The sequence below is a fragment of the Phalangium opilio genome, unplaced genomic scaffold (assembly GCF_054372755.1).
Source record: "Phalangium opilio isolate 3A_F unplaced genomic scaffold, DU_Popi_V2 ptg001170l_1, whole genome shotgun sequence".
Classification (NCBI taxonomy): domain Eukaryota; kingdom Metazoa; phylum Arthropoda; class Arachnida; order Opiliones; family Phalangiidae; genus Phalangium; species Phalangium opilio.
Window position 1 is genome coordinate 2,392,097 of NW_028324255.1, and position 17,375 is coordinate 2,409,471.

General features: G+C 37.4%; 1 protein-coding gene across 2 annotated transcripts; it reads right to left on the reverse strand.

Annotated features, from left to right (window-relative positions):
• Positions 1–8,343: 8,343 nt before the first annotated feature.
• On the reverse strand, positions 8,344–16,118 carry LOC149584092 (uncharacterized). Of its 2 annotated transcripts, none has more exons than XM_089863731.1 (10): positions 15,602–16,118; positions 15,473–15,525; positions 11,356–11,542; positions 11,041–11,292; positions 10,925–10,972; positions 9,716–10,852; positions 9,599–9,649; positions 8,883–9,100; positions 8,661–8,820; positions 8,344–8,596 (listed from the first exon to the last, which is right to left on the reverse strand). In XM_089863731.1, the coding sequence occupies exons 3-10, from the start codon at positions 11,540–11,542 to the stop codon at positions 8,409–8,411; spliced, it is 2,241 nt and encodes a 746-aa protein (XP_089719857.1). In that variant the 5' UTR covers positions 15,473–15,525; positions 15,602–16,118; the 3' UTR covers positions 8,344–8,408. The 2 variants fall into 2 exon arrangements, with proteins under 2 accessions (XP_089719857.1, XP_089719858.1); XM_089863732.1 differs by having other exon boundaries at positions 9,599–9,661; positions 9,743–10,852; positions 15,602–16,116.
• Between the last annotated feature and the right edge of the window lie 1,257 nt (positions 16,119–17,375).

Consider the following 17,375-nt stretch of genomic DNA (forward strand, 5'->3'; position numbering starts at 1 on the left):
GTCTGCACACCTGGCTTCTACTCCATCGTCATCGTTGGGTTTAAGACATTCGCGGCGATCAGCTAGGGTTACGAGAAACGTCTAGCCTCCCTAGGGTTGGTTGTCCACGATAGGTTTTCGCAATTGCGGTTGTTCTTGCTTTTAGCTGTACTGTAGAGAGCTGCAAAATGAAAATATTAACCTCCAACTCCTTCCAACTCCAGGGCAATACACAACAATGACTCCAATTCCTCCCAATGCCATAATCAAAAGTTTGAACTCCGCAGAACTCCGCAAAGCGAAATTTAAAACTCCTTCCAACTCCTTCCATGAAAATTAAAATTTCTTAAACTCCTCCCAACTCCTTCCATGAAAATTAAAATTTCTTAAACTCCTTCTAACTTCGTCCATTAAAATCTTTCTAGTTTCTAGTCTTTGGAAGATTTCTTTACTCTTTAGAATTGGAAAAATAGAAACTCAAGTAAAACGTGTAGCTCATTAGTTTTCTTTCAAATTTGGCCTGAGATTGATATCACGAGTGCTTATAAATTATGATTTTTAAATAAGGAATAATATTTACTCATAAAATTCTTCTAGACATTAAAACTTAAGATTTGGGGGAAAAAGGCGCTACGCGTTTTCGTTGAGTCACATTCTACGTTTAGTTTCTTAAATTAGCTATTTAATTAAAATCGGACTGATTCGCTTCACAAATGCTATTTTGAAGGACAAGGCCACGAACTTTACGAATCAAGAAATACTAACATTAGAGTCAATTCTGTTATTAGTTGTGCCTGCCAATATGCCTACTGCCTTACTTTATGCCTCAAAGCTAGAAAGGAGACAATTGTCAATGGGTTAAAGAGAAAAGGAAAGCGCCCTCGGCCCCATTGTGTGAGAGACTCACTGAGGGGACGTGTCACGTGGGGTTACGGGTGAAAAAATAATTTCGTACTAAGCTTCTGAAAACAAACAACGTTAAAGTCCGCTTTTAAATTGGAGCAATACCACTAACCAGACTTAAGTTTTCCAAGCTAGAAAGGAGACTCTTGTTAATGGGTTTAAGAGAAAAGGAACGCGCCCGCGGCCCCATTGTGTGAGAGACACACTGATGGGACGTGTCACGGTGCGTTACGGGTAATAAAAGAATTCCGTACGAAGCTTCTGAAGACAAACAACGCTAAAGTCCGCTTTTAAATTGGAGCCCTACCACTTACCAGACTTAAGTATTCCAACTCCGTAGATTTCCCTGTTTTAAGATAATTTTCCATTGCCTCCCAACTCCGCAATTATAATTATCATTATTCCCATTGCCTCCCAACTCCGCACACGAAAACTTCCACTGCCACCCAACTCCAATTTTATCTCAGAAAAAAATTTCCAACTCCTGGAGTTCCCATCGCTTAAACGCGGAACCCAGCGGGTTTCGGAGTTCTTCCACGGAGTTGCAGCTCTCTAAGCTGTAGTTCGACACCCTTATATACTACCTATTTGTGTAAGGCGAAGCAACCGGCGTATGCTTCATTTCAAATGTCAATATTAGTTCGTTTTGTATTGATGTGTAAAGAAATCCTATATTCACTTTTTCCATAATATAAAGTGAATATGTGGAAATATTTTTCGTAATTATGATGCATTTAGTACTTTTGTAGCTTTAAAGCTCTATTTCATTTTGATATTCCAAAGATTTTTCTTAATATTATTATTTAAAATGGATGTTTATATATTACTTAAGCTATACTACATCTGTTTATAGCATAATCCTTTCTAAAGTGAATACAAGCACAATGCTACTATGTTGGTCAAATGAACTTATATTTGTCAATTGGCCTAGAGAACCAAAAAGTATACGCTTGGGTTTGGTTTTCGTTTCTGTAATGCAGAGACATTAACGGTTCAGAGTGAGCCGAAAGTTAAATACACTTTTAAATAATTAGGCTTAGATTTTATAATCATGGTGGAAATCTGGGCCGCGTTCAGCAGAGCCCAGCGCTGTTAGCAGTGTCCTACATAACGGGATTTTGTTTTTGAATTTTGACGTCACGGTGCTTAGCGCTGAGCTAGAGCGGTCTTCAAAGAAGATTGTCGGCTTTTTGGATAACGTGACGTAAAACGCGCAGTTCTCAGCTTGGCGAAAAAACCACGGAGGAATTAATACAAATAGCTCTATGCAAAGAAAATATACGCGTGTATCTTCTTTGCTCTATGGGACTATAGCTATTTAATTGGCGTGAAACCAGTCGAACACGCCATAATTTTAAGAGATATGTTAGTTTCTAATTTTAATTATAAAAGTTGTTATCTATCTCTATAAATATGTTATCATACAATTTTTGTTAAGCCTTGGTACCTTGCACGCTTTATTGCGCTAGCGTCATTTATAAAACGCCGATGACCGGAGAAAAGCTATGACGACAGACCTCACCGGTAAACATTTCCAAAATCCGCTGTCTTTTTTGTGATCTCTGCTGAACGCAGCCCAGACCAGTGAAAGGTCTGATCGTAATCGGATAAAAGCTTCGTGTTTTCATGCTTTTTATGGTACGCATTTACTTTCAGTGTGTGTAGCCACAAATAAGCTTTGGTGTTATGTAACGTTAACAGTCATGTTGACAAACTTTGAAAATCGTTGAGATGAAACGAGAGGATATTGTTTACATGGCAACCCTCTTGTGAATATGGCTTTGAACATAGAGGGCATACAGTTGAGGAGTAGAAAATTGGGCCTTTACAAACACGTAAAGGTAATATCCCTAAAAAGTTTTATCTCTTCATTTCCCGTTTTTCCCCCATCGGATGATTTTAATATGTACAAGTATATCATTATTGGATGTAAAATGTCGTCTGATTTACAGTATATTTGCTATGCTTTGTATACTGCTTTAATATTTCATAAATTTTAACTTAAGAAACATTTCCATATCTGGGTAAATAAGTTTGTAAGTAGTCGTCTTGACTCGGAGAGGTAATATTTTGGTTTTCCCAACTTGTAAATTGACTAGGTTTTAGTTTATTTAGTATGATTAGGAACTTAAATATTATATATTAATTACTAAAGGAACTTTTAAATTTAGTATATTAAATACTACAGGAACTGAAACTTTAATACTTTTAAATGTTGCACCTTTAACTCACAGAAACCAAATACTGCGGCATTTCGCAACAGTACATCATATGAAACTATTTTAATTGTCATCCCAAGAAGCAATAGCCTCTGCTACTGGTTTAAATCCAATATATCTGTGGGACTCTACTTCTGGAAAGTGCCTTCTTATTTCCAATAGCGCACATAGTGGAATCACTCTTCTATTTTTATTGCCAAGCCTCTGATATATTATAGTAGAAAAACTTCGATACGCTGAGTACCGATTGGCCCTTAAAGAGGTAATAGCATTAATACTGAATTCGGTGATAATTATTGTATTGCCGATCCGTAACGGTCCAGAACTTGCACTAGCAAACAAATTTCACTGTACTAATATAGTTTAGAACCATTTAGGGCTGAAAAGTAATATTTACCGTTGTTAATACAAATTACTTACTGGTTGGATAGAATTGATGGTATTGGCAATGCTCTTCTGAGGCCACGCACGTAAATAACATAATGCGTTCGTAGAACTGTTCTGTTTAAGCAGTTATGAGGAAAGTCCTCAAAATCTATTATGCAATTTGGGGGGTTGGCTGACGCATGAACTCTTAAAAATCGTTGTATATTTCGGTTGTCTTTGCAGCAAACAACTTCCAATTCCACATCTTTATTATTTATGTATTTGCCCAAGTTTCGCTCCAATTCATCGCCAAGGCCTAAATACACTGGTAAACATTTACCACACCTACAATTTTTCCTCACCATGTTTATATCGAAGACTAGATTTTGGGCTTCCGGAGGATTATTAGCTTCATTTTCCATGGCTTCAAGCTCTTCTTCCGTATATTCGGGTTCATTTTCATATGGATTAATGAGTCTAAGACGTCCAGCCATTAATTTTCAAAAACAACTCGTTTCCTAAGAGGACGACGCTTCGCGTAAGGCTCTCACTGGTTGAGATAGAAGGCCAATTAGAAGGCTTAGCCCCTTTTCGTCATCATGACGATTTCTTAGCTAATGGTGGCGCCTATTCAAATTCATTAATTGAATGTAATTTAATTAATCGGGTAAAGAAAAAATATTCAAACGTCATTTGGGAGGTTTTAAGCCATTACGAACCGATTTCAACTATAAAAATTACACCCTGGAATTTTCCTTTAAACAGAAATTTAAAGTTTTATGATATTAGTGGACCAATTTAAACGTCAACTAGTTTTTCGTTCTTTTGATCAAGTTTTTATAGAGGAACGCAATCAAGTATCGATAAAAGTAACCTTTCCGATAATAGATTTTACTAATCGAGACAATTGCCGAGCATTAATATTGGGTAAATGCTCCATAAATATTTTAAACGCTACTCGCAAATTTCGTTTTCTATTTCAGAAGCGTTTAAATACTATCGGTGATCGTTATCGGTCATAAATTCCGTTTTGGCTTAGATTTTAGAAGAAAGAATTGGTGGATGTTGTGTTTTCTATTTAACATGAAAACACATTTAGTTCTTAAAATAAACGTAACTTTATTCGTCAACGTGACTGCGTATAACGACATGCTAGGTAGAGAGCCCGAACTAGAATGATGAGTATCGAGGTTCGTCTGCTTATATAATACAATTAGTGGGTGATGCAGGACTGATCATAAGCTACCAACACATCCCCCTTTCTTAGTTCAATTTCAGACATTGGTAAAATTACAAACAGTATTAATTTAACAATTAATCATTCCAAATCAATTCTAACGATCTTGTGTTATAAATTAAGTTTGACAACTCTCTTCAGTTTTCTACCGTATCTTGTGTGAGTTGTTAAGGGCTGGTCGCATGTCTCCTGTCCTGGAGATCTAGTTGATGACTGAACGTTGTCGGGTTGCGAAGGCGGCATCTGAACGTTGACGGTTTGCGAAGGCGGCGTGTCCTCACCGTCGTCGCGCGGCTGTGGGTTAGGTATGTCGACAGTCAGGTTTGTTGGATGTTCGAGCTGGCTACTGGGTTCGTTAGTCGGTACTTGTTCCGGATCTGGCATCGTTCTAGAGGGTAGAGGCTAGGGTGATTCTTCGCTCTGGTGAGTCTGGCGTCATACCGGAGGCTATGGTGTTCCTTTGTTTCGGTGACGCTTGCGTTGGAATTAAATTAAATCTGTTCCTCGTGATAGTGCCGTTGGGCGTCCTAACTAGGTATGAGCTATTGTATGTTAGTTTTTCTTCGATGGTTTCGTGTGTCCGTAGGTCAGTCACCCACACTCTCGCTCCTCGTGACAAAGGAGAAAGAGTTTTGGCTCGGTAGCGAACGTCGTACTGGTCTTTCTGCTTTCTTTTTCGTTGTTCCTCTCGACTGCGTACGACCTTTGGTGGCGAAATCCGTGGCAGTAACTCCTTTTCGGTAATTGGTAGGGTCGAGCGTATTTTTCTACTCATCAGGAGTTCGGCAGGGCTGTAGCCGTTGGCTAGAGGCGTAGAACGATACGATAAAAGGACCATGTTCATGTCCTCGCTCTTTTTCATGCACCTTTTTACTATTTTGACAGCGGCCTCGACGAAGCCGTTACTCTGTGGGAAGTTCGGACTCGAGGTAACGTGTTTGAACCCGTATTCCATTGCAAATCTTCGAAACGCTGATGTCATATTGTTCTGAAACTGTGGTCCGTTGTCGCTACGAACTTCTTCTGGGATGCCTTGAACAGAAAAGATGGATTTGACGTGATCGATTACTGACGTTGATGTTAAGCTGTTAAGTTTTCTGATTTCGACAAATCTCAACTTCTCAAGTATAAGTCGGTTACCAGTAGGTACCTTTGTTTGTTTAAGTGGAATAAATCCATCGCTATCGTTTTCCATGGGCGACTCGGGAATTCACTTGGTTGAAGGGGTTCATGATGGCTAGTTGACTCTTGTACGCATACGTCGCAACTCCTAACCGTAGCTTCAATTTCCCGTGACATTCCGGGCCACCAAACTGAAGACCTGGCTCTTGCTCGGCATTTATTAATCCCTTGATGTCCTTCATGTATTTTCTCTAGAATGTCTGGTCGCATAGAGGTTGGTATTACGATCCTGGATCCTTTCATGATTAGACCATGTTGTATCGTAATCTCGTCGTGGTACTGATAGAACTTGGCTATTTCTTGATTTAGTGCTTTTCGTCTTGTCATGATGTTCGGCAGAATTGATGTAATTGCCTTCAAGTGGCGTCTTCATTTTTCGATTTCCAGGTTTCTGTTAATCGTTCTTCGGATATCGGCAGGGTTGATTTGACAAGTTGAATGTGAGCCGTGATTTCTTCGTCCATTTCTGAGGAGCCTATATCAGGTAGTGGGCTTCGTGACAGAGTGTCGGCGATAATTAAGTCCTTTCCAGGTGTATAGTAGACGATGTAATCATACCGCATGAGACGAATGCGAAGTCGTTGTAGACGCGGTGACAGGTCGTCTATTGATTTTGTCTGCAGGATCGCTACCAACGGCTTGTGATCTGTCTCGATCAGAATTCGGATGCCTAGAACATAGTCCTCGAATCTCTCACAGGCCCATGTCATCGCCAACGCTTCTTTTTCAATTTGGGCATATCTGGTCTCGGCCGGGCTGAGAGTTCTTGAGGCGTAGGCTACGACCTTCTGTTCGTTCTCGTGCTCCTGTCGTAGGACGGCTCCGATACCATATGAGGATGCATCAGCGGAGACGGTTGTTTTCTTCTTCGGATCGTATAACGCCAGTATAGGTTTGGACGTAAGTATGTTCTTGATGTCTTCGAAGGTTTAAGCTGGGGTGCCTCCCATACCCACTGGTTCTTCGTGCTTAAAAGTCCGTTCAGGGGGCGGGTGATGTCCGCCATATTTGGGATGAATTTACCGAGGTAATTGGCAAGCCCGAGAAATCTTTTCAACTCCGTGGCGTCCGATGGCGTCTTGATGTTGGTGACGGCTTTTAATTTTTCTTCGTCTGGATGTATTCCGGATTGGTTAATGACGTGTCCTACGAATTTTATGCTTGCAACGGAGAATACGCATTTATTTTTATTAAGCGTTATGCCTACTTCTTGAAGTCGGATTAGTACTGAGCGAAGGTTCGCTTCGTGTTCTTCTTGCGTTGACCCGTATACCAGTACATCGTCTTGTAAATTGACTTTTCCAGGGATGCCTTCCAGGGTGGTGCTGATAAGGCGCTGGTAGTGTTCCGCAGCGGAGATCAGGCCAAACGGTAGGCGGTTAAAACAAAACCGACCAAACGGCGTGATAAACGAGGTTAATAGGGCTGTCTCCTTTTCCAATGGTACTTGCCAGTAGCCGCTGTTTGCGTCCAGTTTTGAAAATATCTTCGCTCCCGCCAACTGGCCCAATAGGTGGTCGAACGCTGGTAGTTGGAAACGTTCCCCCCTAGTAGCACAAAATCGTTGGGCCACCAGCTGGTGGGTTACTACTGGCCCAACACTGTTGGCAAAGCCTTGGCAAGCAATTGGCCATGTCCTACTTGGCAAACTACTGGCTCGGTGCTGGGGTTGCTAAAATTTGCCAACTGCTAGCCTAGACTTATCCACCTATCTACCATCCTAAGAAATAATTTTTGCCACATCTTTTCTTTTAGTTTACCATCACCGACCCCACTCCCAGCCTACCTATCACCACTACTCAATCCAAAGGCTCCCCTGTTTTAATCCACCTCTCAACTAACTAATTCGCCAACACTTTACCAGAACTTAAGATAACATTCAGCCTACACGTAATCACCACGTATACACTCACATGGCCTACTCTCTGCCACCAATCATTCCATCATTCAAAATACAGCTTTTCACCATTGATACAATTGTTTGTCTTGCATGTAACCACTATTGTACCAACTGTTTGGCCAATTCGTTACCACCACTAACCCAATTGTTTGTCTTGCATGTAACCACTATTGTACCAACTGTTTGGCCAATTCGTTACCACCACTAACCCAATCCTTTAGCCTCCACTCTATTGGCGTATAACCACTCGCTCAGCCTACATATTTTCACCACTTATCCAATAGTTAGGCCATTATTTATCCAAACTTTCACCCTTATTTTTTACACCACTGACCCATCAATTTCTCTGCACTATACCAACAGTAAAACAACACTTGGCCTAAATGGTACCACCACTTCGCCTATATTTCCCAACCAATGGTCCTACATTATCCTACAGATTATACAACTTTTTTCTTTTAACCTACACTTATCATCTTCAATATATACATAAATTACCACAAATTACGTAGGCCTCCAATTATTTATAATGAATAATTAAATAATGTTAAATATCGTGAATTAACTGAAAACGTTTTAATCATTTCAAAAGAAAGTTTCGTCACATAAATTGTTTAAAAATTTATTCAGTATCTGAACCAGATGACTGTCCATAAGAGTCTTCTTCAGCAGTTTTTTGTTTCACTTCCTCAGCCTTCTTTCTTCGTTTGGCACGACCACCATTTCTGTCAAATGCTCCTTTCAGATACTTCTTAATTGCATCTTCAGCCTGGAATTCCTTCAACCCTTTGAAATTCATTTGTACCGCCGCTGAAATGTACATAATTCCCAATTTGAAATCAAGAATTATATAATATCCTAGCATTTAGCTTACCAACAAAAACGTTTTTAATTTCTAATTGAACGAAAGGGTACTTCTTCTCTGAACCAACCCAGTTGAATTGGAGAGTTACTTCGTGTGTCAATACCTTATTAAACAACTTCTGACAGCAATTTTTTACTTTTTTACCTCCATAGGATGCAAACATTTTCACCTGTTAAAGATCAGTTTTAAAAGTGAAGTTATACATGGTTTTCGAGAAGATTGAAAACTCACAGTTTTTCTCTTAATTACTTTATCCATCAATAGTCTCTCGACTAACTTCACGTCTTGAAGTGCAGCAAGCGGTAGGTCAGGAAATTCTTCTATCTCAATTAAATCTTGAGAAATTGCAGTTGTACTTTCTTTAGAATTATTCAATAATGTATCCATTTTGGTATTTAAGTCTGTTAGCATCAAAATCACCGTTCGCTTGAATTTTTCATCACTTTGACCTGTTAATTTGAAGCAATTAAATATTATCAACTTTATGATAAAATTTGAAGGGACAAAGAACAAATAAGAGTTATTTTTAGTCTATTAAGGCTGCTAAAATATTCATAGGAATATTAGAATAATTCACCAAAACCTTCTCCCTAATTTGTAATTAATTTTCTAATTTTTGATTTCTGCCCGCTAAGCCTAACACCATTTTGCAACAAACTATTCCTATGTAAAATTTAATGAGACAAAGGAATTTTCCATGATAGGACAATAATTTATATTGCTCGTGGAAAGTTCGTGTCTTGTGAACTTATACATATCAAAAACTTTATCACAAAATGGCGTTAGGGCTAGCGAGTTGAAATCAAAACTTTGAAAATTATTCTGAATTAACGAGAAAGTTTTAGGGGTGAGTTATCCTGATGTTTTCTAAGTCTGTCTACTCTAATCAGCCCATCCCATGGGATGTTGTTGATGCTACAAAACCAAAAAAAACAACAAAAAGATACCTTTTAAGTAATCCAAGTTATTGGAGTTTATACGTGCTTCTGGTGATCTACCTAGAGATGAAGCTAATTAAAAGACGATCAGTTAGTTTTTACTGAAACTAGAATAACTATAATTACTATAATAACTATCCAAAGGTCTTCTACCATCAAATTCCAGTGAAGCCGTAGTATGCATTGATGTTCTTGGTGTTCCAGTGTTAAGAGCTAAGTCTGCACTAGAACGGGTTAGAGAATTTCCTTGAGGCCTGCTTATGGGAGAGCTCCATTCTTGTAGAGGCACAGAAGTGCCTGCATTTAAGCGATTATTTTCTTCGAATGCAGACAACAGCCGTTTATTTCTGGAATTCCTTTCCTGGTTCGAAAAAACTTCATCGCCATTATTTTTATTACCCCTGTTATTTTTAACGGGCGATAGATCTCTCAGACTCAAACGACTCTTTGACGCTTTAGATGGTGAAACAGTTAGAAGACGTTGGTGAATTGTTTTGGATTTTGAAGGCGAAAAGATTTTTCTTTTTTGTGACATGGTACTCTTTTCAAAATTTTGGTTTCTTTGAGATTTTGACAAATCCTGGCAATTGTCATTTTTTCGTTTGTGATTTTCTTTGGCTACAGAAGAAACACTTTCCTTCTGAACGTTTCCTACAGAACTTTTTCCAGCGTAGGTTTTACTAGTAGCGCGTTTTTTTCCAGAATTACCGCGTTCAACATGAGTTCTAGAAGAACAATCATATTGGCCATCTGAAGAATCTAAATTGTTGCTGGAGTGCACTGAGGAAATACTAGTTTGTTGATTGGTTATGCCTGGACTGTTTTCTATTACCAATGGTGCAACTAGCTGTTCTACAAGCATTGAAGGAGAGTCACCATTATCTTTCGATAAATTGTCTACATCACTGGGTTTAGATGAGATATCAGCAATGTTGGATTTAACAGGGAAATTAATAGGCGAACTCTCTTTGTGGTAAGAGTTAGAGGGTGTAACACCTTCCAAAGACTTAGCTTGGGGAGAAACTGCAATTTTGGAGAGCAAATTCTCTCTGTCGCAAGATTGAGACGAAAAATCTATTGCATTGGATTCTGAAGGGGAATCAATGTCATTGCATACAAAGGGTGAATCATCCCTATATTTTGTCTTGGACGTATCTTTTTTATCAAGTCTCGGAGATGAATAGCAAATTCGTGATTCCGCGCTACCTTTTCGACTATGATTTAATAGAGAAGCGTCTGCGCTTCCTAGAAACGAACTGCCCACTAGTTTAAGTCAAAAGAAAATATTAGAAAAGGAAAGGCTCAAAAATCAAAGATATGTGATGAAATTCTTACTTTCAGAAAGTGTTTGGCTACATCGGTTGCCAACATTTTCTCCGCTAACTGCAATTAAATAAAAAGTCACTCAAGACCACTATCTCTGAAGTATAGTATAATTGTTAATTACGCACATTTTGATGTTGGAATAGGGGGCGCCTCTGGTAGTGAAATCTTTTTTCGCCCCTTCGTTTTTTTCTTTATCTTGGAGTCAGTAGAATCATTGGAACAATTAGTATCAGAATCAGAATTTTCCAAACAATTAGCCAAGCTTTTATTTGAAACAGTAGTCCTCCGTCTCTTCCCTCGACCGAATTCCCCTTCGCTTGCTAAGTCTGAAGTTACTTCTGACTTTTTGAGGTGCTCCCGTGCACTTTTGTACAGGGCTTTTTAAAAATGTATTAAAATTTACAAATTTACAGTCGAAAGCTTAATATATTACTACATACCAGTCTGCAATAGAATTTTTCCCTCATAAAGAATCCAATCTGAATCTGGTTTTGCTGAAGTAGATATTAATTTTGTTATCTCTTTGTGCAGTCTTTGTGGTGGCCAGTAGCAAGACTCTTCGTTTAAGCACCATGACTTTGGAACAGCCTCAACTGTTCCTTCAGCGAACGCAAATATCACGAACATCTAAATATAACCAAAAAAATCCCTAGCTAAGATTTCAAACTTCGTCCATCTCTTTGGACAATTTATACACCCTCTTACAGGAAACTGTGAAAGGAATTTATAAAAGAGTCTATTGCACTAATGATAATGTAGAAGGGGAATAATTGAGGACATAGAACTGTTTTCATGTAAAGTAAGAAAACATTTTTGTTCAAATAAGTTTAAAGAATAAGATTTCACTCGCTTTGAAATTCTAGCTTTAAACATGCCTAGCTTAGACGAGGGTAAAGGATATGAAAAAATGTCATCATGGTACTTGCAGATACTCCCAGCTAACATTACATCGTTACATTTAGTCTTATAGATATGTTTAATCTTAATAATTTCACCTGTGTTCAATTTAACACAACTATCTGCCAAACGTGTCGTTAAAATATAGTTCTGGGTTTGCAGCTTTTTAAAAGACTGTGCATCATATGGAACATTTTGGCTCCTGTCTTTAAATGGTTGTTTAAGAACTAAACCGTCAGTGCGATGTTTTGTAGAATAAAGTTTTTGACCTTCATTTAAGCGTTTGCACAATTGTTGCAAGGGCTTACTTGGGGATCGTAACTTTTTCTTTAAGAACTGCAAATGATTCTCAAATGGAAAAGCGCTATATGCATCCAAAGGGCCAAATCTTTTAACATCTGCAGCTATATGCGTTAAACTGTGCACATTTAAACTAACAAATTTTTGGCCTTAAAAATCAGAGCAAGAGAAAACGTACAATTCGAGAAGTTGAGCGGCATAATCAACGAGTGTTCTGCTTAAAGTTGGTGAAGCTAAGATATAAACTGCACATTGAAGCAATCTGAAATGATCCATTACATCATTGGCAACAATCCCCTTACACACGACTGGACCAGTATACAAAAGAAACTGTCGAAATTCAGTTGCTTTCCAACGATCTACATGTTTAAGTGATCTTGGTTTTCTTGCAAACTCACTGGGGATATGTGGTATACACGCGTTTAACCTTGATGATAGCTCTGTAACTTGCTGAGTACTAAGCCTGACAACGAATTTGCCTCTTTTAATCCATGCTCTTAAAAATCTCTTGGTTACTCCTAAACATAAAAGGTGCATGTAATCTAACGGAAATTGTACTACTAAATCGATGTCTAAAAGTTCAAGGGGTGAACGAGCGCCTCTTAAATGATGTTCCTCGTTACTCTGATTTCGGAATGAGATATTAGTTCGAAGAGAAACATTCTCTTCTGTAATATCTTGCAGGAAAATCATGTTATGATCTAGCATAAACCCCTGAATAGTGCACTTGTCACAAGAATAGTATCCCGTATGACCCTTTGTGTTTTTGATAAAAGACCTGGCTGGAGTATCCAAAATAAAGGGCCCATCTAGTTTACATATGAAAGACTTTCCACCATAAATAAACCCATTTTCACTGAGATCTAATAATTCCTTGATAAAGTTATCTAGATATTCAGCAAGTGATCCCGGTTTCGTATCACCACAAAAAACGCCTACTGGAAATACATCTCCAACAATGCCATGCTTAAAACTAAACACGCCTACCAAAATAGGCCAAAAATTGGTGGTTGAGCTATCAGTTAAAGGAATACCATCAATGTTTGTTGCAAATGAAATAGGCTCATCATAATCAGGATGCAAATCCAAAAATGTTTTCAAGCCAATTTTAAAACCAATGTGCCAGTACTCGCCATTGGCCACTTTCGAAATTCCCGAAGTTTGCCTAATAGTTTTTTGAAGTGATCGAGAATCTTTGGGTAACTCATTGTGACCGTGATCTTTAAATATTTTAAGCAAGCTGTTAACTTTAACTGTATCTACATTGTGGTTAATGATCCATTCTCTAAGGTCTTGGGCCAAATCAGAAGGTTCTTCATCAGAAGAACTTGAACTAGAAGTGGTTATGCCACTTGAAAAGTTGTCAAAGCTATTATCAGAACTCTCAGAACTATCAGATGTAGCAGAAATATCAAACACCATATCCCCATCTTTATCACTTTCACTGAAGCTTTCCCTAATATAACCCTCACTCTCGCATACAGTATTAGTTCCATTTCGTAAATCTTCAACATGAGTAACACAATTATTTTCAGATATAGACTGCGGATATTCGGATATCCTATCAACTACACTTTTCAAATATTTAGCTCTGTTTCTCCTCAATTGCCGTTTACTGAGTGTAACTTTTTCCATAGTAAATAAAATTAAAAATAATAATAAAAAAATAACTACCCCTTTTAAATAAATTAACCGAACCCCATATATCCCTTTAAAACAAATTAATTGCCCCGTTTATCCCTTTAAAACAAATTAAATGCCCCGTTTATCCCTTTAAAACAAATTAAATGCCCCGTTTATCCCTTTAAAACAAATTAAATGCCCCGTTTATCCCTTTAAAACAAATTAATTGCCCCGTATATCCCTTTAAAACAAATTAATTGCCCCGTATATCCCTTTAAAACAAATTAATTGCCCCGTATATCCCTTTAAAACAAATTAATTGCCCCGTATATCCCTTTAAAACAAATTAATTGCCCCGTATATCCCTTTAAAATAAATTAATTGTACCTGTATATCCCTTTAAAATAAATTAATTGTACCTGTATATCCCATTAAAATAAATTAATTGTACCTGTATATCCCATTAAAATAAATTAATTGTACCTGTATATCCCATTAAAATAAATTAATTGTACCTGTATATCCCATTAAAATAAATTAATTGCCCCTGTATATCCCATTAAAATAAATTAATTGCCCCTGTATATCCCATTAAAATAAATTAGTTGCCCCTGTATATCCCTTTAAAACAAATTAACTGCCCCGCATATCCATTTAAATATATTGCACTGTATATCAAACTATCTTTGAATATACACTAACCTTACTCAAAATTAATTTCTCATTCTTTTGAGATCAAACTAATATTTCAAACAAAAAATTAAGCTTAATCTAAAATAATGTTGAAAGCTATCTTATTTTAACACTTCATGAAAGGATGTTATACACTTAATAAAGCATCAGAGTCAAACTTTTTTACAGTGCCTGAACTCCCTCAGCTATCTATAAACTAATGTTCACATTTTGAAACCTCATATTTTCTCACCACCCCCCAGCAATATTGTGGAGCTATTACTGCATGCAACTATGAAAGATTTTACTCAAACACTAAGAGGAGAAAATTCCTCCCTTCCTTTCAGTGTTGTTCTTAGCAATTTTGGGAATGTACTTCTCTCAACTCTAAAACGTACTTTTCCAGAAATTAGGGGGAAAAAACGTACTTTTGACTTTCACCCCTTCCAAAACGCTTAGCGCGCCATCTAAGATACAAAATATCTTAAATATAATTATAAGATTTTTATATTAATTTATGGAATACTATTTATTTTATTATAACTGTTTTATATAATATTATTTAATATAAATTATTTACTACTTAATATAATAATCAACCTTTTTAAATACTGAGATATTAATTTCCTCGTCGTTGTTCAAAAAAGTGTAAAATCGTCCCTCAAAAAAATTAAAAAATACTTCCCATTCTAGTAATTCCAAAAAGTACTAAATAACCTACCAAAAATACAAAATGTATTTTTCGTACTCGAAATTTGAAAATGTACAATAAAAGTACATTTGTACTACCAAAAACAACACTGCTTCCTTTACAGTAAAGATGGCAGTGTTGCCAACAGCTTTCGAAATCAATTCGGCTTATATCTAGCTATAAATTGGCTAACTTTTTGTACTAAAAAATGACTGGCAACACTGGGGTATTGCCCCGTTATTGAATATAAAAATTCAAATTATTCAAATAAATTTGAAAACCGTCAGAAATTAATTTGAAACTTAACGAAACACTAGCTAAGCAAGACTTATGGGATTTCTAAATATATATTTAAGTAATTAAATATTCATAACCTTTTAAAAATTCCACTTAGGCCTTTGTGTGTTTTCCACAATCGTAGATAATCCTTCCAAAAAGTAAAATATTGGGCAAAAATTATTTCAAGTACAGTGAAATACTAATATTTAATAAAATATATTTACCTTAAAATTTTTCAAGTCGAAATGGCAACGACCACTCGTTGTAACCTAGTCCGGAAAAAATTAAATCGGTACCGTACTGAAAATATGACTAGAGCAAAATGGCGACGACTACTCGTTGACCTGACCGTTGTACACGCGTCCGACTCCGAAATATAAATAAACCGCCCGGTATCGTGCAAGGCGCACCGTTTCAACTTGAATACTTCTTCGTACAAAGAAAAGTCGCAGCACGCGTGATACACCGAAAGCGTTTTACTAAAAAAGACGGAGATAGACTGGTTTCCCAGCCTCCGTAGTGATCTACTGTTGTGTTGAAACCTCGCTACAAGAATAACCCATTCACCACGTGTGTTCGTGGAGAGAAAGGGGAATGGAAATTTTGGAAAGGAGGGAACATAAAAAAACAAAGATAGGAGCTTGAAAGTTGAAAGGGAAAAGATCATTCAGCCTGTTCACAACCAAGGAGGATTAATAGGATTAGAAGCGGTAGAGCGACTCCAAAATTGTTGTTCATAGGTTATGCCTCCAGCTTTCATAACTCCATTGGTGAAAATAAAATAGCGCAAAAAATTGTCAATAGAGTAGTGTCGGTAGAGAGGGGAGTAGACGGTGTATCCCTCCCTCTAGGCGCGCTTTTGTAAGAGGGGATACTGTACGCGCCTGGTAGGGGGGATGACACTGAGCTAAGAGATAGAAGGGTGTGACGTTTGCATACGTAGAACTGACATTACTCTATAGTACTCCCTTCCAACGTGATTTTACATTAAGTATCATTCCGCCTAATATTTCGCTATAAAATAGAGCTTGCTTTCACAAATATATATAAAAAACAAAGCATATGTTTTTGATAGGCATAAAATCGGTTCGGTTTTTTCCTTTTGCTCTATTTAAAATTGAACAATTAATATGTGGTTTTTTAAAAGATAGCGATAAGGCAAGTAAATTGAATTTTGTACTTTTAGATGAATTAATATTATTAATTAGGTTTTTGTATGGAATGTGTTAGAGGTGCCAACCCTTCCCCATCAGATATCCGCCAAAAAACCAGCACCCATAATAGGCCGCAGACTTTTAAAAAACATTTTAACGTTAATAAAATTTTAAGAGTTTTCAATATCACTATGAATTAGATTATTATGGTTAATTGCTAATATTAATCAATATAATAATTATTTATGTCGGCTTGTAGATAAAGATGATGGGCTTACGGTGGGAACGAGGTGGGATTTCCAACACTATGCCAGTAGGAAATGTAATTTAAAAGAAAAGCGTTTTGATTTATATATGAAAAGTAGCTATAATGCAAATATATTCTCTTTTAACATTATGGAATTCATAATATCTCTTATTCAAAGATGTTAAGTTGAAAAAATGCATCAAAACAATTACGATGGCGGTTAACTGACGGTTATATGCTGGCAGATTTTATTTACTGGTGGCTTTGAACATAAAGCCAGCAGTATGCCATTGCGAACGGTCAACCAACCAAGCCGCCCTTTTCCCAACCTTTTGCCAATGGGCCTGTGCTACTAGGGCCTTCTTATATACTTGTTCAAGCGCGTAAGGTCGACGCAGATTCTGAGGTTGTGTTTTGGGGAGCCATCTCTTGATTTCGACATGTCCGAATCTTTCTTCTTTACAATGACCATTGGTGCGCACCAGTCGGTGGGTTCCGCTATTTTAGAAATTACTCCTTTCTCGACCATGCGATTTAATTCCTTCTCTACGTCATCCATGAGAGCTATCGGGACTCGTCTTGGCGTCGTCAGTGCAA